Source organism: Takifugu flavidus, chromosome 7 (assembly GCF_003711565.1).
Source record: "Takifugu flavidus isolate HTHZ2018 chromosome 7, ASM371156v2, whole genome shotgun sequence".
Taxonomy (NCBI): Eukaryota; Metazoa; Chordata; class Actinopteri; order Tetraodontiformes; family Tetraodontidae; genus Takifugu; species Takifugu flavidus.
Window position 1 is genome coordinate 9742057 of NC_079526.1, and position 21590 is coordinate 9763646.

The 21590-nt window shown below is 40.4% G+C and overlaps 1 protein-coding gene across 2 annotated transcripts; it reads right to left on the reverse strand.

Annotated features, from left to right (window-relative positions):
- Positions 1–512: 512 nt before the first annotated feature.
- On the reverse strand, positions 513–20909 carry atp13a3 (ATPase 13A3). Of its 2 annotated transcripts, XM_057037204.1 has the most exons (34): positions 20592–20908; positions 15831–15911; positions 14509–14594; positions 14245–14418; positions 13537–13761; positions 13368–13438; positions 13084–13167; positions 12814–12883; positions 12139–12273; positions 11772–11844; positions 11434–11565; positions 11143–11325; positions 10852–11009; positions 10255–10443; positions 9795–9856; positions 9377–9527; positions 9142–9261; positions 8966–8983; positions 8676–8829; positions 8435–8555; positions 8173–8297; positions 7837–7997; positions 7192–7320; positions 7025–7104; positions 6907–6949; positions 6705–6814; positions 6515–6611; positions 6356–6428; positions 6076–6253; positions 5781–5959; positions 5599–5687; positions 5422–5502; positions 4800–4892; positions 513–4046 (listed from the first exon to the last, which is right to left on the reverse strand). In XM_057037204.1, exons 3-34 carry the CDS (start codon positions 14557–14559, stop codon positions 3849–3851), a joined length of 3807 nt encoding a protein of 1268 aa, XP_056893184.1. In that variant the 5' UTR covers positions 14560–14594; positions 15831–15911; positions 20592–20908; the 3' UTR covers positions 513–3848. The 2 variants fall into 2 exon arrangements, with proteins under 2 accessions (XP_056893184.1, XP_056893185.1); XM_057037205.1 differs by lacking the exon at positions 4800–4892 and having other exon boundaries at positions 20592–20909.
- Between the last annotated feature and the right edge of the window lie 681 nt (positions 20910–21590).

Below are 21590 nucleotides of genomic sequence, written 5' to 3' on the forward strand. Positions count from 1 at the left end.
TGTATGTGCTGATTTAAGAACGACAATTCACTAAATAAGCTAACGTCTTCGAAAAATTAGCAGAAGTCCAGCTGTATTCTTTCAATCCAAGATCCATTGGTGCAGCATTAATTCTGGAAAATAAATACAGTTTTATCATGAGCACTCATTGTCCACCGATGTTATTACTTTTGTAATGTTAGAAACTTCACAATGTTACCCTTTTCATTTTAATGAAACAAATTGCTGAATGGGAGAGGTCTCCCGTCTAATTTCGGCTCCTGAGACAAATTGTGCCACTATCTAAACACAATTACATTTTGAACAAGGATAACCACATATTTCTATAAAAAATATATTACATATGGATTTTTTTCTGGTGTAATAAGATTATTGTACTAAAGCATAAGATGAACTATGTTCCACATAGTGGACAGATGCATTAACACAATATCTAAAATTTTGTTTTAACATCTCAAAACCCTCAAGAGTACTTAAAATTCCATGGCCACATAACACACGGATGCAGAAAGGACTGTATTGAAAGCATTTATTGAAAAGAAAAAGTCCAAGATGCCTAAAGTACAATCTTCTGGGGAAAAGAAAGGAAAATAAATACAAAATAAATTATAAAGTACAAAATATTTAAAAATCAAAATGTCAATCTTTGCCGATAAAAACAAGAGACATCCCAGATGAGCTAATAGCCAAAGTGTGAGAAGTGCAAATAAAGAGCACACCCCAAAGAGAAAATATACAAATGGATCTTTGCAGAAAGTCTCACAAATGGAATAACTTTATTTTATTTATATCCATATTCACATGTAGCATTTTCTCTTTTCACTACAAATAGACACATTTTCCTGAGGAAACAATTTCCATGCAAGGCTTTGTTTAAATCGACCAACTCAAACTTTAGGAAAAAGGGGGAAATTAAAAAAAGTAAATGGTCCGTAGATGTTATGATGTAGTCGTACAATGGTGAGACAGCTTTAGCACTTGATTTGACAGATTGGTGTCTGACCAATTAAAAAGCCCAATCATTTTTAGATTACGGGTCAAAGATTTGATGACTATCCTGTATCAAGGTATGCAGTTGGGATCATACAGCCGTTTAGCAACATTACAATCACTTCTGCAAAGTCAATATGAAGAAATGCACATTCGTTTCTGCTCACGATAACATGGATGCCAAAGCTTCTTAAAAAATAAAAATCCAATACGAAGAAGTATTTAGATTTAATGATTGGAAAGAAAGGTTAAAAAAAAGATTGTCAGATGTTGCTCCAATTCTTCATTTGCTCAGAGGAGGCACAAACTAAACACCAAATTCCCTTCTTGAGTACGATCCTTCTTCAGATGTTGTGAGTACGCATCGCTGGCATTAGGGACATGTGGCCATCGTTCCCATCGGAACACTTGGAACACAGTTCAGCCTTCTTTACAGTAGTCATTCATGTAAACCAACAGAATAAATATTGATCCAAGTGCCTCAATTATACTCCACAATAGCAATTTCAAGCTGAAATAAATGCCCGCTGTTTATGCCCAAATGAGGAAGAGCCAAGCTAATGTGACTTTAGTTAAGCACCAGGCAGCACTGCCAGAGCAGACAGGTAATGACTGGTTTCAACACAGTACCAAAAGTAGAAAAAGACAAACCAGCCCTTTGAAAACAAAACAAAACTTGAACTAATCATTTGACAAGCAAAGAAATGTACACATCATATATACAGATAGATTCTAACACATCAAACTTAACCTAAAGACCTGAATTTGAGCTGAATTTGTCCAACTTCCTCCTACACATACAACAGATATGCAGAAAGAAAATCTTTGGAAATATAAGCATTGCCTTGCATTAACTTACAACCTCTCACACATTCATCTACCCTAAATTGGATTCTCCAGAAGAAACTCATACCCAGAAAGAAAAATACCACAGAACATTCAGAGGCATAGAAGTTCAATAACATCCTCCTAATCTTTCTGTAACCTTGTAAAAACAAAACAAAAAAAAAACATAATTTTTTCAAACCTGACAGTGCATTATCTTTTTTATGGCAATTCTTACACTTCTTCATGGCATATATTTATGCCATGGTGTGTGTCTATAAAAATGTAAATTTTATGTGTAATATTCCAACCCCGATTACAAAAGTTGGGACAGTGTAAAATAGAGAAGAAAAAAAAACGATTGAAATTTGTGCATGGAGAAGATTTGCAAGTACAGATGCTCATCAAGATTGAGTACAACGATCAGGACGACTGGCGTGACGATGTGCAAAACCAAATGATGGCGCTGCCAGACCGGAGCATTCACTAATTTAGACATACAAAACTTCAACAAATAGTTCCAAGTGTAAAGTAACACACTGTTGTACTGAATTTCTGTATAAATAAGTATACATTTATTAAAAAAAATATAAAATACACTTTGAGGTGAAGAAGTGCCATCTTGCCTTCATAACGAATTCAATTACAATCATTTGGGACTGGTTTCAACACGATCTTAAAGAAGTAAATGTTCATTTGGTTTTATGTCATCTAAAGAATAATCAATAGAGAGTCTTAGTACAGTGTCTGACATGGCATCTCATAACCACCATGTACACAGCAATACTAACGGGACCAACACCTCATAATAAATATCTGACAATGAAAAGCTAACTGCGATCTGCCTTCTGAGCATCAAATACTTCAAATAATCTAAAGTTTAATCCAACCATTCTGCCAGCTTCAGTTATCTCGTTTCCGACATGCAGTCGGACCAAATCTCCATTTCCCATCACCAAACATTGTCTACTTCGCTGTACATTAGCCTGACGATACAGAAACCGAACCCATCTCAGCAGTGACAAGTAACATGTAAAAAATGCTCTTGATTAGCTCCATTTCAAATGCTAAAGAACAAGCAGCAAAAATAAAATATAGCCCTTAAATTTCTGCCCGGATGGATGAGAGTATGTGTTATATATGAGCCTACATTTACATGATAATCAGCATTCGTTACAATGTAGTGAGCATCGGTAAACGGATACTAAACAGTGTGCAGGTTAGATTATTTAGTATTAGAGAGCCTCCAGTTGTCAGTATGTATCTCAGTGAGAATTGGCTTCAAACAGGTCACAAATTTTTCTAGTGTCCACTATTCTGTGATCAATAACTGACTGCATAAATTCCACTGAGAATGCACAGAGGGATCTAAAAGGTTCTAGCCTATTGAGTTGTAAGTTGAAAAGTGAAACTATTAGGTCAATAATGACTTTCCTGAATCTGCTATATGAAAATATGTAGCAGTAACCATCACCCAATAGGTTAATACATCATTATGTCTAAAAGATCCTTAAAACAATATAGTAGCTGCTCAGTTATAAACATTAGCCGGACCTGTGAAAACCTTTTGGTCACACAGTTGACCAGTATAGCCAACAACCCACCCACATGTTCAAACCTCGACCATTCTACCAGAACCTGCACCGGTTTTAATGCACCAGTGGTGTGCCACTAAAATATAACCTTTTCATGTACAAAACTGCTTGGATCCCGATCATTTGCACCCCCTTTTAGAAGCCAGCTTTGAAACTGAAGAGACTTCACAACCTACGCGTTGAAACAGCCCGCTTACCTTTGGTAAGCAGACCCGGAGACACACTGGCAAACATCATTCACAACTGAATGTGGCTGACACTAAAACATAAGCAGGAGACATCAGACAGCAGAAAACTGGGGGAGACTGAGAGAAAATAAAGTATTTGGAACGTATGTGTATTAATTCTGAAGCAATGCATCTGGAGTTGTTTGTTTGAGAGAAAATGTGTGCCATGTACACAGTACAGTGTGTGTCGTGGTTGGTAGCATAGCGGGTGCTAGCAGTCAACCATTATTTGATAGCTGGATCCATTTTCTGGGCGGGGCATGGCCTCAGTGGTCGTGGTCGGCTTTGGGGGCCAGTCGGGGTCAACACTGAGTTCCTGGGCGAGACGTTTGTATCGAGCCTTGGGCGCCATCTTACGTCGGCAGCAAAACCAAGGCAGACACTTGCATCTTGAGTAGTCGAAGCCCACCTAGAAATTGCATAGCCCCCAAAACACCAAATCAATAAATTAAAGATGTCATCCGTCATCGCACGTAGATGTTGACTGAGATCCTTTACTGACAAATACAAACCAGTGACAATGCTAATGTGGCCTGCATGCAAACTACAGAGCAACTGTTCCTGATTGGTAGTTGCGTTCACGAGGAATCGAAACAAATGGGCATGCATGCATTAAACTCAAAAACAAAAATTTAGCAAGGAGTGGGAAGTTTACACCCTGCTCCTTAAAAAAAAAAGCTCATGGAGTCAAAGATCAAACAAAGGAAGTCCACAGCAGGTTTTGGCAGATTTTCTTTTTCCCCATTTCATCCTCATAATGTAAAACTATTAATTTACTCTGTAAGAGGGAAACAGCCTGTTGAAGACAGGAATGTTTCAGTGAATATATTACATGTGCTGCTATTGCATTTAGTTGCTTAAGAAACAAAGATGGGCGACTGAAATATCTGCAAATTGCTTTAAAAAAAAAAAAAATCCAGTATCTCTTTACCTTTCAGCTAAAAGCAACATCAAGTTATAAATACCATAGACAGTTAAAGTAAGGAAACTAAGGAAGATAGACTGAATGAGACCAGCATCTCCTGCATGCAGGTGTTGGTTAGGGGTTAGAACAGAAGAGTGTGTTTGCAGCATAAAAAGGAGCAGTTGGGGACTCAGAGAGGAACAACACAAGGGCGAGAAAAGGAAAGGGCTTAACAAAAAGGTTTCAGATATTCCCAACCTGTGGTGCCGGAGCAGCAGGGGTGTGGTCAAAGCTGCCCTGTTTGTCTCGGGTGAACACAAGCTTCCATAAGATGATGTCAAGGATGAAGGTCTACGGAATAGCGCAGTAGGTAGGGGAAAGAATTACAGAAAGGCTAAGTTGATTTCACAGAGCCAACGCTAGCTTTCCTCGGTACAGAGGTCTTCCCTCCTTTTTGCAGAGCCACAGAGAGCCTCAACTTCTCTCTCCCAAAGGTGTGTGTTAATGTGAGGTTAAAATTAAACAAATTAGTAGAGAAGACGGTGCATCGAAACCCGCAAGGTGCAAAATCACCTCAACTGAAAAGCTTTGTGTTTGGTTATTTTGGATCTAGTATCATTTGAGCACTGGCAAAGCAACATGTGTAAAAACAGTAATCAAACAGTAAAAAGAAGCGAAACTCTCAGTTGTAAAAACATCCTAGTGTCGTAGATACATTCTCAAAAGTGTTCATCTATTGTGTTAGACATACTGCAACTTTTAAAAATGGTTTAAAAGCAAGACTGCTCCTGCTGTCTGTGAAAATAAGACAAAGATGAGCACACTGCATGGGCAAAACTGAAAATGAGGAAAACCGACTAATGTTTCCAGCTGACCTTACCTCCACCAAAACAGACACAGTAGCATTGACCAAGATGATAATGAAGAGTTTTACCCTCCATTCAACTGGTACACAGACAATCTATAAAGAGAGGGAGGGAGAGATGGCATCAGTAATCAGAAGCAAATAGTAAGGAAACTGGTGAAGAGGTGCATTTCTTTTGTTTTGTGTTCTTACATCTAAGAAATCATCGATGGTTTCAACTGGGTGGAACATGATAAACAGCAGGAAGGCGTACAAACTGGCAACAGACAGCACAAAAGGCCCTGTGGAAACACACAAGCACAAACATACGCAGGTGCATTTTTAGCCTTTTAGACTTTGGAAGAGGTTTTGTGTTGTCCATCATTATTTCTCACAATTTTTGTAGCTAGGCTGTCGGAAAGGTTTCCCCTTTGAGAAAACAATGGCGACAATAAGATACTGGAAGCAGGAGACGTAGAAGATGCTGGTGTTCTCAAAGTTTTGAATGTTGTGGTCGTCCACCTCTGTGTCGTTAAGGTCAGATTTGTTGATGTATGATGACTGGTTGCAGACACTGAATGAGAAGAGAACAATTGAGGATCATTTCATAAGACAGAGGACATTTTAAAATTATGTTGCTGTAATTTTTGATGTTGTTAAGGTGCATTAGCAATGTTTGGTGGGACTCACTCTGTAATTGGTTCCCACACTGTGTACCAGGGCTGCTGTTTAACCAATAGGAAGGTAAAGATCTGGAAGCCTAAACAGATGAGGATCTGTGTAATCACAGACAGCAGCAAAGGTGCTGAGATAAGACCCGAGGGGGGGCGGCAGGAGACCAATTCTTTCCATGCTGCATTCAGACTCACTGCAAAAGGCACAAATGGGATAAAACAGAGAAAAATGTTAATAGAACACAACCTGGGGGGGATGAAATTTTCACTATAGTTCTGTTTACCGATACACTTACTGGTAAAAACAATAAGGAGGATAATGGCAATATCAATGAAGAGGAACTGAAAGTCTCCAAGGTTGCTGAGGATCTAAGGAATAATAGGGACACATGGCACAGAATGAGATACACATGTCGAATTTCCCAGCTACACATTTTCGATGAGATGATACGCACAGAATAGAGGAGAGTCACACTGATGTATTGGATGATGCTGTACAGTGCCATGAACTTGAAGACACAGAAGGAAGTGATAAGAGCAGCACGTCCCTCCCTGTAAAAACAACACAGCGTTTACATCTCAGTTATAGACAAACACTGTACAATGATAGAACGGATGAATGATAGATAATAAATTGCAACCAACCTGATAAGACTGGGAACACAGGAGATGTTGGGGGTCTTTGAGGTGAAGGGAGATGCTACTGAAGCCTCCAGCTCTGACAGAGAGATGCCCCCATGAGCTCTCTTTAGTGCCTGAGTTAGATAAGGAATACCAAAGATCATTTTGACTGTCTAGAATACTGCAGACACTTAAAAATAGTTATGACATGAACGCTAATACATACCCCACAGTCATTAGCTCCATCGCCACACATTCCCACATAGTAGCTATGAGCACAACATAGATCAATGACTCGATTTTATTAAAATACCAAGATTTTGAGGATTGATGAGGACACTCACTCTACATCCTGCAGTATTTCAATAAGCTGGGTTTTCTGATCTGGAGCCATCCTAGCAAAAACTGTCCCATGCAGCATCAGCTGTAATACACGACACACACATTACAGGAATGCACCGATGCTTGGACCAGATACAGGACATTTTAAATCGTTTCAGTGACTGTTTACCTTATGAAGCATGTCAGGGAAGTGCTCCTCGATTACTGCAAAGGATTTGCCATTCATAGCAAAGTGGTACCGCTCTTTTCTTTTGAGTGCATCTTCATGACAAACATCCTCCAGACTAATGTTCACTTCCTGTGAAAGTATAAAGTGACTCCTTTAAATGACTCCCAGTGTCAATGGTAATTTTGTTTTAGTTCGCATTGTGCAGAAATGTCATTTAAATTTGGACTTTCAAAAAACTATGAAGCATAAGCTTGTATTTAAGGTGTGATTATTGAAAACCAGTCAAGAACCTCCACACAAATAAAGCCCCATTTATTTTATTTGATATTCTATGATAATATCTTTATCTGGACAGCATAATTGATAATAATCTGCCTTTTATTGCTGTCGCTGTTTCTGTCAGGCATGAATGAACACCAGTTATTTTTACAGATGGGGAAGGAAAGATATCATGGCAGTAATGTTAGTCATAAGTGAAAGTAATAAAGAACAATAACACCAGGCGTAATAAAACCAGCCACTCCTTTAACTCCTTTTCTGCTCAGCGGGTATATTTTAGTTTGGTAATGTCTACAGTTTTTTTAAGCTTTGCTTTCTGTGGACTTTGTCCTTGCATAATGGGTTGTTCTTGCTGCAATGCCTCACCCCCAGCCGAGTTGTCAAAGCTGGTTTATCTGCATATCTCCAGGTGATCTTAGCTGTTTGCCCATTATGAGGAGGAAGAGCATCAGCGATGATCACAGTATCTTGTGGAGGAATCATTCCACAGTCACGGGCCACAGAAATGGCTGTAAGCATGTTGTCACCTTGAAGGTCAGAAAGCAGACATCAATGTTAGACAGGGAAAAGTGAACTGAACATTGTGTGATGTGGAAACTATGCTGTATATATTTATACACGGGGCATATTTCTGTCTTGTTGTTCTCTTTATTTCTTCACAGGCTTGTTCAAATTTAGATCTGAGAACAGTTGAGATCTTACCAGTTACCATGACTGTGCGAATGCGTGCTTTGTGAAGGTCATGCAGCACCCCTGCTGTTTCTGCCTTTAGCTTGTTCTGCATGATAATCAGACCCAGAAAATCCATTTTGGCCTCTAAGTGATCCCTAGTTCAAAAGAGGAAGAACCAAATTTAAAAAATTAAATAAAAAAAATCATTTGTATTTGCTCCCTCTGGCCTTTGCCTGAGCCATAAATAGGGAAGAACAACTTAATTTGAATCAAAATGACACACATAATCTACCTGTTTACATTCTGGACTTTGTGCCAGGTTAATTTGGATTCAAGCCTACGATGAGCCAAGGCTATTACTCTGAATCCCTGCTTGGTGTAGCCTTCTAGAACCTCTGCAAAATTTTCAGGCACTGCAAGAGAAATAAAAACATATCAAACATCCACTGCATCAACTGTGCTTATAAAGTAGTGCACATCAGTTTTAGTGGTGTTTGAAAACTCAGCAGTAAACAGACAAATAGTCATCTCACCTGTTTCTTTCTTGCAGAGGCTAGCCACTACCTCTGGGGCCCCTTTCATGTAGGCATCCATACACTTCTCTCCAAGCAGACGAGCCACCACACTCATCCTCTGGAGCGTCGAGGAAAATGGAAACTGCCGGACGATGCCTATTTCATACGCCGACTGCATTGGTGCGCACACACACACAAAATTAGCCTTCTTGTCAAGAACAGAAAACTTAAAAATGTAGCAGAAACAACAACTAAACAATGAGCAAATGTAACATTAACCTAATATGACTATTAACATGCTTACTTACCGAGAGTTCATAGAGCTCCTACAAAAAGAATGAAAACAAACAAAAAAAAAACTTAGAGTTTAAGTCAAGTTAATATTGGTTTGGGTGACGGGGGTGAAGTGTGGAACAGCCCTTGTGACTCACTACAATATTTTACTGTTATCAAAGTCATCTGAACACCGGCTCACTCATCATACCATGTCTTGCTCTGGGGACGTCACTGGCTCTGGGGGCAACAGCTGTTTGGGGGGTCGAACTACAGTAGGCATGATGCGGTTATGGAGAGACGTTTCCTCTTCTGTGGCCTCTTCCAGGATCTAGGAAAAAAGGTATAGGCGAAGTAACAGATTGTTATTTAATGACTTTTGTTTAAATCTGCTCTGAGAGGTCGAGTTACACATTGACTCTGCTTTTGGACAGAAAATAACTCACCCAGCCTGTAGCCTCAAACATTTTGAGGTCCAGCGGATCTCCAGACAGCTGGCCATCTATTTTTGTGAGTGAGTGGCAGGTGGCCATACAAGCCACAAACTGGGACTTCACAAGATTCTCCTTGTAGGCATTTTCCTCTGACAGGAAGAAGCTGGTGGGACAGGAGCAGGGAGGTGGAGAACAAGAGTTAAAGATGTGTTAAAGATGCAACTGTTTCTGATATGCAATAGACTTGGTGTGAGTGAAATATTTAAACAGGAAGGGAGCAGTGTTTATTCGATACCACCGACTTGTGGAACACACACACGCACACTAGGTGTCATATTCTAAATCAACCAGGTATACAAAGAGACTAAACTGAATTATTTAAAGCATCTTTGGAACACATTGATTTGGTTCTTTCTACAGAGCATCTTACCTGCCATTGTCAACTCTTTGGACTCCCCAGAGGTCTAATCCATCTTCTGTCAGAGTTCCAGTCTGAAAACAAAGAAAACATCCATTTCAACCAAGTTTGATGATTGAAAATGGAAACAACTACTTAATAAAGCTACTTAATAAAGACAGCTGAGTTTCGTTTTAAGTCTTCACGAGTAGCAGCTTTGCAAAAGGTTAACAGAACTGAAAGAAGTTTTTTCTTTAAGTTTAATTTGCAAGCAAGTGAGCCCAGTCGACTCATTGCTGACTATACATGTTAGTTAACATCATGTTTGTCATGTTAAAACACTTATTCAAAATGCTGCTCTAGTGTTTTTATTAGCCTCTAACAGGAACACTAGAAAAGAGTAAAACTTCCCATATTTTAACGCACTGAAGACCTAAAGTGACATTTTGGCAGATGTTATTATGTATGCAATGTCTCCTGTGTAAAATAATACCTTATCAAAGCAGACCAGATTTATTTGTCCACAGATGTTGATCCTTTGTGGGCTAATGCAGAAAATTCGTAGATTTTTGAGGCGTCTCTGTGCATAGACAATTCCTGCTGTCATAGCTGCTGGCAATGCTGGTGGCACTGTGATGGTGACAATATCCAAAGACTCAATAATGATGGTTTTTGCCGGCACCTGTAGAGAGCACGATGAGAATAGTGTGTTTTTGTAGTCAGTTGTCTTCGTTTTATGATTTCACCACATATTTAAAACATATAAATGTAAATGGTTGAGATATTATATAAAATAAGAGTGACAGCACAAGTAAGAACACAAAACAGTGTTTTACATCCTCTTTATGCCCTAAGATAACAGAGTGGCATTGCTCAAATGTCCAGAAGATGGCGGTCTATGATGTTCTCTGCCAGTATCTGTTGCTCTGAGTCTTTTGAAAATACCTCATTTATAGTCAAACACCCTGAAAATAAACCCCTTGTGTTAATTGGGTGATAAGTAACTAGATGAATTCATCCCTCTTGACTCTATGACTCATCTGAAAACCAAACTCCATTTCTGTTATCTGCTTGTTCCATCCTAGATTACCTCATGAATGATGCTGAGGGCAATGGAGTATATAAAGCCTATTGCAGCCACGCCCACCAGACAAAATAAGAAGATGTAGGCATCGTGATACAGCTTGAAGTCAGTAGGTTTTGGGTAAAGGATGGAGCGCACCAATTGGCCTTTGGCTGTGCTGAACCCTAAGTGAGAAAAACACAATAAATTTAAGAGTTTTAATAGTTACTTGCAATAGAATTGATTCACTCCCGACCACAGATGTGTTTGGTTGGTTCAATACCTGCTTAAGTGAATCATAAAAATAAAACACACTACCTGTGCGGACTACTACAGCCTTGACAAGTTCCCCTGTGTAGAAGCGGGTCTGGATGACATTGGTGCCGCAGAAGAGTGTGTGTCTCTTATGCTCCTCTGTGTTGTAGGGACAGTCAGCCTCATCTCCCCCGTCTCCGTGAAATGGGTTTGGAAGGTTGGTCTTTGTCACAGGAACACTCTCGCCTAGTTAAAAGAAAACTGATATCAACGTGGGAATATTTACAGAAAGAAGACCTAAGTGGTCTTGTATAACATATTTTGATGGTCTGCTTTTTTCATTTTTATCGTCACCTGTGAGCATGCTTTCATTAACAATGCAGGTGCCGCTGACCAAAACAGCATCACAGGGCATGATGGTGCCATTGCTGGGAATGACCATTAGATCACCAGGCACCAGATCTGTAGACAAAATCTCTTCGATTTCTGCCAGACAACACAGCAAAATGGAGACGTCAAATATTAACAAATGTGTCCCAACCTGACAAGATGACTGTATTTGAGCATTGCACTAATGCAGAATCAACTGCAGCAAAGTTATACATAGTGAATGCACTATTTCCAGAGTACTTTTTGAAGCAACTATACAGAAACCATCTTTAAGGAGGAGATTAAAGGAAAAACCAACAAACCATCATTGGATCTGCATACAGACACACGGACAATACTGTGAGTTGCCACCATGTCATGGAGCATAACGTATTGCTGGAAAAATACAGAAAATGAATTTACAATGACATTAAAACATTAGATAATTACAGTACTTGTTATTCAAGCTTTAAATCCAGTGTTATAGTGTGAAGAAAAGGGGAATAAACATGTCTGTGAATGAAAATGTTTTAAGGTTCTTTACTGTCAGTTCTGTCAAATCTCAATTGGAAATGTGATTATTGATATAATGCTATTAATTTTTTTTTTTAAATGCAAATGAGTCAAGAGAAGCACAGTGAAGTTTTCTTTATGTATGAATTAATGTCCACGGCCTATTGTGGAGCTCACCTTTTTGATAGTGTACAGCGAGGTAGCTATGGAGATGACTGACATGATAACGATGGCCACAGCATAGTAGTAGTACTCATCAGCACTCCACAAAATCACACTGAACAACTGGAAGATGTAAAAAGGGTTCAGGACCTAAAGGAAGAAACAGGGGCAAAGTGTGGGGGAAAACAGTCAGGATTTCAAAGGAGATTCATTTATGCAAGTTATCGCTTACAAGCAAGAAATACAATCAATCAATTCTGATGGTTGGAGACGGACATCTGAATAAATCACATTCAGTCAGTTTGTACCACAGATTCTATAATATCAGCATGAAGTACACATTGCACATTGTGCTCATGTTCTCTAAATGTCATGAAGTTACTCTCCAATAGGGGAGTTATGGGACCCCACCCCCCCACTGTGTGCTTACACCATGAAATCCTAGAGAAGCTAAAGGGCGTAACCAAACAGACTGCACACAATCAAAGAGGATGCAACACTCGCATTAATTTGAATAGCAAATTGCATTTTAAGCGGTTATGTCACTAAATATGTTAATTATTGAAAGTTAAGGGTCTAATTATCATTGATGCCGTCATGAAAAAACAGGTTTAAAGTCTGTCAAAGAAAGAAAGAAATAAAATTGGTCTCTGTATCGCAGCTGTTGATGCATACAGGGCTTCACTGTACCTCTTTGATAAGCAGCTTGAAAAGAGAAGGCACTTTCACAGCAATTTCATTCACCCCGAAGAAAAGTTTCCTGAGAAGAGAAGAAAACTTCAGCTTGCGAGTGCTTCAAAACACACCTTCAGCATTCATACTCCAATAACCGCAGTACTATTAAAGAGCAGCATAGTAAAGCAGACATAATCCCATTCTAAACAGCATTCTGTGATTTTAGATGGTTCTGTTGGTGCAATACAGTTGTGGTAAAAGCAGCTCATTCCAACGAGTTAATACCTGTACTCTTGCTGGTTCCTGGTCAGGCCTGCGCTGTGCTCAGAGTGGAGGGTGGAGCAGGTGACCTGCAAATCCTCCATACCACTATAGGAGTTGTTAAAACAAAAGGGAACAGATCATATTAGCAAAGTAGAGCATCAAAGACTGAAATCATGCCAACTGGAAATACAGGTTACAGCGCCAGGAATGCCAGTCTAGGAAAGATGAGCTTGCACAGGTCTTTTGTAACCACTCACAATAAAAACGGCGCTCAGGCTCAAACGATGAAACAAAAAATTGCTTACGTTAAAACCTCAAAGTTCTGCATCGCATCGTTCCAATAATATTTTGCACTGTGGAAGGTGAAATAGCGAATCTTTGGGGAAAAGAAAAATAATACATAAATACAGCTGAATTATATTAACATTTTAAAAGTCTGTCAGTGAGGCAACAGTTGTTCTGGTTGTTCTTAACCTGTGTTGGCTGGTAGTCAACGAATTTACTGATGAGCTCCTGAGCAGGGCTCCCAGTGGATGGGTGGGAGGTATTTCTGTTGGCCAGAGAGGGAGAGGGGAGTGAGGAGAAGGGGCATTTGGGGGAAGGAGGGGAGGTGGTCTGGGTATCCAGGCTGTAGAAGGGGTTGCTGCCAGGGGCCAGCATAACTCGTACTCTGGCCAGGAACCAGTGCCGAAAGTCATCCTTTAAAAAAATAAAATAAAAATAAGAAGAGATGTGTTAAAAAAAATAATAATAAAAAAAGTCTATTTCCATGTATAAGTCAGATGTGACAGACATATTTTAAGTTTAAGCGTTTAAGCTCATGACACCTGTTGGGATGCTCGTCACTCATTGCTGGGACAAATACTACATGCCTCTTCCTGAAACCTATCCATCGGAATGTTTCGACCCCATCTTAAAAGTAATTAATACGGTAATACCGTAACAGATTTCTCAACCCCACTTTGCTACATTGTGTTGTCAGGAAGAGAGAGACAGAGAAAGAAACTGCACTACTCAGAGATGCTATACCTTCACTAGTTCAATTTATTTAGTTGTGGTTTGAATTGGGGAAGTTTTTTAAAAATATTTTGGTGGGTATGACTGGTATATATATTAAAACTGTTAAATCTTCCAGTTATCAACAAAATGGGATACTCTAGATGGAGAGTTTAGACAACTTACTGTGGAACGCAACAGTATAACGTCAGCATCACGGACCGAGGTACGAGTGCAGGTGCATTTAACGCACCATTCTGGCATCCAGTACAACAGCAGAAGGAGGAAGCCTCCAGTACACAGTACCCCAAGCCCTACGAGCACGAGGCGCCAACGGCACAGATGGTACCCCTGGAGCTCCTGTAGACACACAGACAAATCAAAAGGTTTATTCTGAATACTGAAAAAAGACAAATTCAAGCGCTGGAGTAAAAGACCAAAGTAGTATACCATCTCCTCCTCCCCCCCTTTGTTGAGGATCTTCAGATCTTCCTTCTCCATGCTACAGAGCAGATTGCCAAGCCCCCTTTCAGTCACTGCAGTCACAACAAACAAAAAGCCAAGATTCAAAAACTTGTCATGGAACCATTTCAGCAACACAACATCCAAGAAAACCAGCCTTAAGTCCTGAGACTTTGCTGACGTCACTTCCTATGAGCGACATGAAATGATGTTGTGCGTCCCTTTAACCTTTCTTTTTTGTTCTGCTCAATTTTAAAGTAAAATGACTAAAAGCATACTTCCCTTTTCTGACAACTCTCAGTCATGCAACATTATTAAATGGGGGGTTTGTTTTTGATGACAGTGGACAAGTAATTCTAATTTTATTACGTTTTTGCAAGGCCAAATGATAAAAATGTCAATAGGCAGATTCAGCCATGAAGGGTTGTTGTCCTCATTATGTACAACAAGTTCTCCTGTAGTATCAATACTGAAACCGGGTACATTTTTGTAGTTTTAATTATATTCTAGGAGTTTGTGTGGTTACGTGATCGCAAAAAATAAAACTATCATTGATTTTGCCGTGCTTCAGCGTAGGTCATTGTAGGGCAAAGGCAAGAAGGCGTCGGTATGTCATTGACGGTTAACAAGAATGCAGAGCAGACAGCAGACAGCTGTTTGACCTCACACCACAAGAGATTAATTCATTAGAATGTCTAGTACTTTGCCCTAAAAAGTCAAGCTGTGAGTACATAGAGTAAAATAAGCAGCGGTGACTCAACTGGTGAATTAATTACAGCCTGACCATAGGAGGAGGACTGGCTTAATGTGATATGGCAAGTTGCCCATATAGGTCCACCCTGCTACTACCCCCGCCACCTCCGCCACTCGCTGATCCTGTGTGCAATGCACCCATTCGCAGATTTTATCTGACTTTTTCTCCTGCGTACAGTAGGATATTTTGCTTAGGACCAAACCCTTCCTACAATTTTATAATAGAGGGCTGCCAGAAAATGGTAGCACAACAAGAACGTCCCACTCCCACTTCTGTGCTCCGACTGCAAATGCTGAACTGTCACCCATGTGTGCTTTCCTGGCACGATGTTTTCACTTTTCTGATCATTTTCATTAAAATGGAGCAAAGAACTATGACCAAAAACATGTGATTATTATAAGAGTCAGGATGACCTCAAGAAAATGGTACGCTCAAATAAATGTTTAAAAGAATTCAACTTAATTAGGATGCAAGCTGTATTATACTATACATAAAAAGAAACATTACAATGCTAACACAGGATTTCACAGCTTGTATTTGAACTGTACACTCATACCTCAACAGCCAGGGACAGAACGCCCCAGGCAGTCCTCCTCCCTGCAGTTAGCTTGCTCTTTCACAACACCAACCTGGAACCCTAAGTGAGATAAAATAAACACAGCAAAAGCACATTGCAGTGTTTATAACAAACTCTAGGCATTACAAGGTAAGCTGACAAGGATAAGCTCTCAGACAAACATTTACCAAACAGTAAATTATCAGTAGAGGTGCGAACTATAATGGTAAATATTTAAGCTAAGGCAGAAGTCTGTATTAAGCTTAAAAGTTGTAGCGCTAAAGTGTCCACTGCGATGCTCATATCTATGTAGTGACACAAGTTTGATTTATTAAAAAGAAAACATTTTAAATCCTGCAAGTTCAGATTTATGGATCCTTCTACAGTGTCACAGGCTGACCCTGTTGAAATTAGGGTAATTTTTATTTATTTATTTCCCCCCCAATCAGAGGGATTACTGGACTCCCATCATCATTTCTTCACCACTGGAAGCAGCAAACACGGCTAACGAAGTCAGACTGTTGACAAAATCAATTATGGGTTGAATCATTTTATTTCACAGAGGTTTAAAAAAGGAAATATTTTTATTTAAACCCCCACACCAGACAGTGGTTGAGAGGGGTTTGAAAAAAGTTTGAAAAAAAATAAAATAAAATGACACAAACTTAATATTTTTACACCAAATGAAGGTGGAAAATACTATGAACAGGGCTGATGACTAAAACCAGAGATAAAACAAGAAAAAAGGAGAAATAGAGAATATTTTCCTGTCACTTAGACTGGGCAAAACTATTTCCAGGCCAAAGATAGATGAACAAAATTCTAAGAATCTGCTCATTTGTCAAATGTTACACATGATGCAAATGGAATGCTACTTGGCCATGAAAGAAGTTAATAAGATTCCAGAGGGGATGACCTCGATGTTTGCCACAATAATCCTGATGTGCAACAAGAAAATGTGACCAAGGCACCACCACATGTATACTGCCAATAAGAGAATGGCAGAAAATCCCTGGTGAGGCCTCTGAAAGAGTCAACATGACTTCACAGATATTTATAGAGCCTTTCAGCCCAGCCTAAACCCTCATTGTTGTCTTTCATTTGATTAGTCTGCTGTTGTACTAACAGGCTGGTAGAAAAAAAAAAAAACAATTGGAGATTTTTTCTTAAAATTCTAAATGAAACATGACAAACTTTGACTCTGAAAGAAACATTAACTTTATTGTGCCGAACACAATAGCATCTACAAACGCAGCACTTTGTCCTGCTAATAAAAAGACAGTGTTGCCAGCAGCACTCTCGCTTTGTGTGTGTTGACAGGAATCGGTGTCAAACCGCTACAAAAATACTGCTTGACAGGCTAATTTTGAAGGAAGGTCGCCTGCAAGATCTTAAGCTTGAAAAGAATCTCTGAACTTTGCACATCCGTACAGCGCGTTATTAAGGTTTTCCATATTTGTCGTGTCAATCAAAAAATGGATTTGAATGCAAATCTTAGGGTTAAAGCACATATCAACAAGTCCAGTAGCTGTAGCATTTATAGTGGCGTTTATACTGGTACCAGACTTCTGAGGGTTATTATACAAACTTCAGGACTGTAAATCATTGCATTTATTAAACGGGCCTGGTTTAAACAAATGACTTTGGGACAGTCTAAACATATTATCATTTCCCTTTCTGAGCTCAACTTTGAAAGAAGGACAAAAAGGAAAACGTGAACAATAAGCCGTAAACGGCTAGAAGACGGTCATAATTCATGGAAACATTTGGGGGGGTTAGTGTTTTGTTGCCATGATAAGCTAACTAACTCTGCTTTCTTTATCACCCCCCCTTTTCCTCAAGCGCTACGGCCTTTTAGAAGCACCATTATAACATGACCATCCATCTTTCCACTCCTTCTAAAAAACATTATTCTTTGATGTATTTTGTCCAATGACAAACATTTTGGTATTTAAAAAAAAAACTCAGTGAATGCAACACGACCAGCACCTGCATGGTCGGAGTGATACACCTGGATTTTCGACATGGGAACCAGTAAGAGAACAATCTGGGTCATAAATAAGACGTATATGGACACATCTGAACAGAATCCATGCTAGGATTACAGTGCATGGAAGAAAAGGGCTCTAGAGCACAGATCAAAGGTTTGCTGTGGCTTAAATCTGACCACATGATCTTGGATTAGGAATTAGCATCAAAAACAGCCACTGTGAGAGAACAAAACCTGTTTCAGCTTCACTGTTGGGTTAAATGGTAGGAACTGATGTGTGTAAATAAGGGCAACAGGTCATTTCAATAACGACCCGGCAGGTTACTGATTTAGATGTTCAATCCCAAGTGGAGGAAGGAATGAAGGAAGTGTAGGAGGGTAAATTGCAAACAAGGTTTCCAGTTTTTCACCTGCTCCGATACCGACTACTTCAGAGTGCACCGTTGCCGTCGGTGTGAAAGGGAGACAGATTTGCCCGGACTCTCTGCACTTTCTGCCCTGAAGTCATGAGCTGGAGCTCATAAAGGCCCGACACAATTACAGGATCATCGGAGCTGGGAATGGGGGCTGCACGTTTTCCCACAGGAGACCAGCCAGATGTTATATTATGTCACTTCCCACAGTGACAGGGGCGTTAGAAGTCAACCTAGCAGCAGGTTCTTCCTACAGCCTTCCTCCATTCATCATGGAAAACCTTTTCTGCACATAGAACAGATTTGCACTGACTTAGGCAGCAAGGTTGTCCTGTTCCTGTGGTCAAACTGGGTGATTCCAGCTCTAAATCCTTTTCTCCATCGGCAGCACTGAGGTTCCTGCGGCCGAGAGGTCTTTAAACATCTCAGCATATCCATCATGTTCTGAAATGACAGTGTCTGAAAGCTACACAGGTACATCATCTCTTAGAGACTAAACTACTCCTGACAACCTGTTGGTCAATAGGAGATTAAGCCACAACAGCCCTGAATGCAACACACACGTCACATTAAAATGGAAACATCGGGTAAAAATGCTCACGGGTTTGAGGACTTGATCAGCAGAGGATTTTCTTGTCCTAATTTTCAATGGCACTATCAATACTTCATATGTTCTCTGTTATCATCTTGACGGTTCTTTGACCAGTTCCACAGACCTGGTGTTGACCACGGTTTTCCTGCCGGCATAATTCGGCTCGTTTTCTCTGAATGAATTCAAAAGGTTCGTTGACATGACAGGGGTGTAATCGCCCGATTATTCCTCCTTAACTTGGTTGATTTAGTGCAGCTGGATGTCAAGGTTTAAATGAATAAAACACGCATGGGTCTCTCCTCATCTCGAGCGAAGCTACACTTCATCTCCTGTTATCTTGACTTTTGATCAGTAGCTTTCCAGAAAGTTGTGACTATCGGAACTCTGGAACTATATCAATAAAGAAAAAGAAACCAGGCAGAATACTGGAATCTGCATGTTTGTATCGTAAACTTGCCATGAATTAGTCCTTAATAAATGGGAGGAAATCATGTGATGTCTCACCATGACCATGTTAAAGAGTAAAAGACAAACATCCACTTGATTCTTTAGCATGCTGACAGTTTAACGAGTCATTTATTTCTGAAAATATCACAAGATACCCTATATTTAAAAATGCTAAATAACGGTTAAAGTAAAATAGCTGGCATTTACTGTGTTTAGAACAAAGTAGTTGCCATTAAAGGAAACTTTTAATAGGAAATTTCCAGCCGGGCCATGACCAGTTTTAGCGCTACACTGACCCTGCTAGTAGGATTCTGCTATTCCAGTTCCACTCAACTGTATTAAATATTCAGTATAATATTCAGACAGTTTCCATTCCCGGCTGCATGTGGTGCGGATCACTTTCATTTTAACATGACAACCAAAGCGAGCGCGGCCCTAAATATTTCTTTGGGCTGTTACTTCATCTTTCTATTTGTCAGCCTGTACCAACATGGGAGAATTCCAAGGAGGCTTTCAAGCATTTTACTCAAATGATTGACTCAATTTGCTGGGTTTTTCACCCAGATATCAACTGAGGCTTACAGCATTTTTATGACTGTGCTGCTGACAGAAATACAAAGTTAAGTAAATGTTAATCACATCAATGTAAACTGCTTAAACTTTAAACTCTCTAATGTTAGCGGGTAGAGAATAAGTGCGGGAATGAAATACAACAGACAGGAAGGGGAACTCCTGAACAAGTATTTAGAAATGGAATGAGAAATGTAGAAAGCAGCATGAAGATCCACCAACACTGACCGGGTCTTACGAGAACCGTCACCTCAATTAAAATCATACCATCTTAACCATCGCATGCCACACGCATATATAGAGGCTACAGCCTCTATATGTAGCCTCTATATAGAGGCTACAGCCTCTATATATGAACTTCTGGTAAGAATTCTAAGATGAACTTTGGCGGATTATTTCACGTGTGTTTTTGTTTTGGCCATAAATGGCCAACAAAAGCAGCAGGAAGCCAGGAGAGACGAGAATACCTGTCTGGGCACCGACTAGCTAGCTAATATCGGCAAAGCTTCATTGATAGTCGGTAATTTGTGCTCAACACCCACAAGGTTTCCTTCATCCCCAGTGTTTATATCTGTCTTTGGCCGCAGTCGAGAACAAAAGGCGCCTCAAAAGCATCTTTGACCACTTTTCCCGCACACCATCCATAAGCTAAAGCGGACAAGCCTTAGCACTGGGCTACGTAGCCGCTGACACATGGGTGATGATGACAGCGAGGAAAACCGACAAATCTATGGAAACCGCACACTCACCCAGAACCACCTGGACACTCTGAAGATCACCTTCGAGTCATATTGAGACGTGAGCTGCCGTTATCTGAAGGGAAACGTCGCTCGGGGGGAGAGGACAGCGTGTCGGAGAGCAGCGTTGCCACAACAGTGAGCGGAATGGCTGGCTGCCGCTTTACTGACAGCCCGCTGGGACGGTCTTGAAGAACTACAACAGCAGTGAACTGGACTGATCTGGCTGTCCGACGACAGGAAGTGACGCGCCGTGACGTCACCGAGGTCGGCCTCGTGTTTCCCACTCGGCGACTTTCTTGCAGAATTTGGCGAAATCTACCGTCCACCGCGGGTAACGACTCATGTAGCGAGTGTCCCCCCCCCTTCTTTTTGCATTGGAGGCCTAAACGCGAGAGCGCGCACCAATCTGCTGTTCTCTGCCTCCAACCAGCGGGACCACGCCGATGTCTCGCATGTGTCGCCACTAACGCGCGTAGGCCTGCACAGGATTCGCCCCCGTGTGTGTGGTATTTGCATTGTCAAGCCGGGAACTTACTTCGAAAGTTTCCTCACTGTCACACAGGAATGCGCTTCTATGGTTCATGCAATTTCTTATCCTCTATCTCCATCTTCCATATCCAACCTCGCGCGCAAATTACAATCAAACAAAACAACAGTTGAAAGGATCAAAGAGTACTGACGTTTGATTTTTCAATGATAAAAAAAAGATTTTCTTCAGTGCAACATACTACGTTACACCTGCCCTCTATCTTTTTACTGATATAGATCAACGTCACGATCAGCACCTATAGAAAAGCAAAATCCAGCAGGGCAAGCTATATACGTCTGGAAGCGATGGGTGCTGTGCCCGTGTCTGTTGCGTTTCTTCCCTGCATCCCCAGTCTGATTTTTGGTTGCCATAGTGTTCCCTACAGATGTGTTGCATGCCCCTGATGCCACTGATGAGGGGCTCTTGATATGCCTCAGCATTTTGGTTAGGCACCCTCTTTCTCCTCTGGCAATGCTGCA

Bases quoted from the DNA above. Each gene is read 5' to 3' on its own strand.
- atp13a3 (XM_057037204.1), bottom strand. From the start codon at position 14,559: ATGGAGAAGGAAGATCTGAAGATCCTCAACAAAGGGGGGGAGGAGGAG. The intron at 13,439-13,536 runs GTTAAGAACAAC...TTTTCCCCAAAG, and splicing joins TTGACTACCAGCCAACACAG to ATTCGCTATTTCACCTTCCA. The intron at 9,262-9,376 runs GTGAGTTATTTT...CTTTTTTCCTAG, and splicing joins TGTTTGAGGCTACAGGCTGG to ATCCTGGAAGAGGCCACAGA.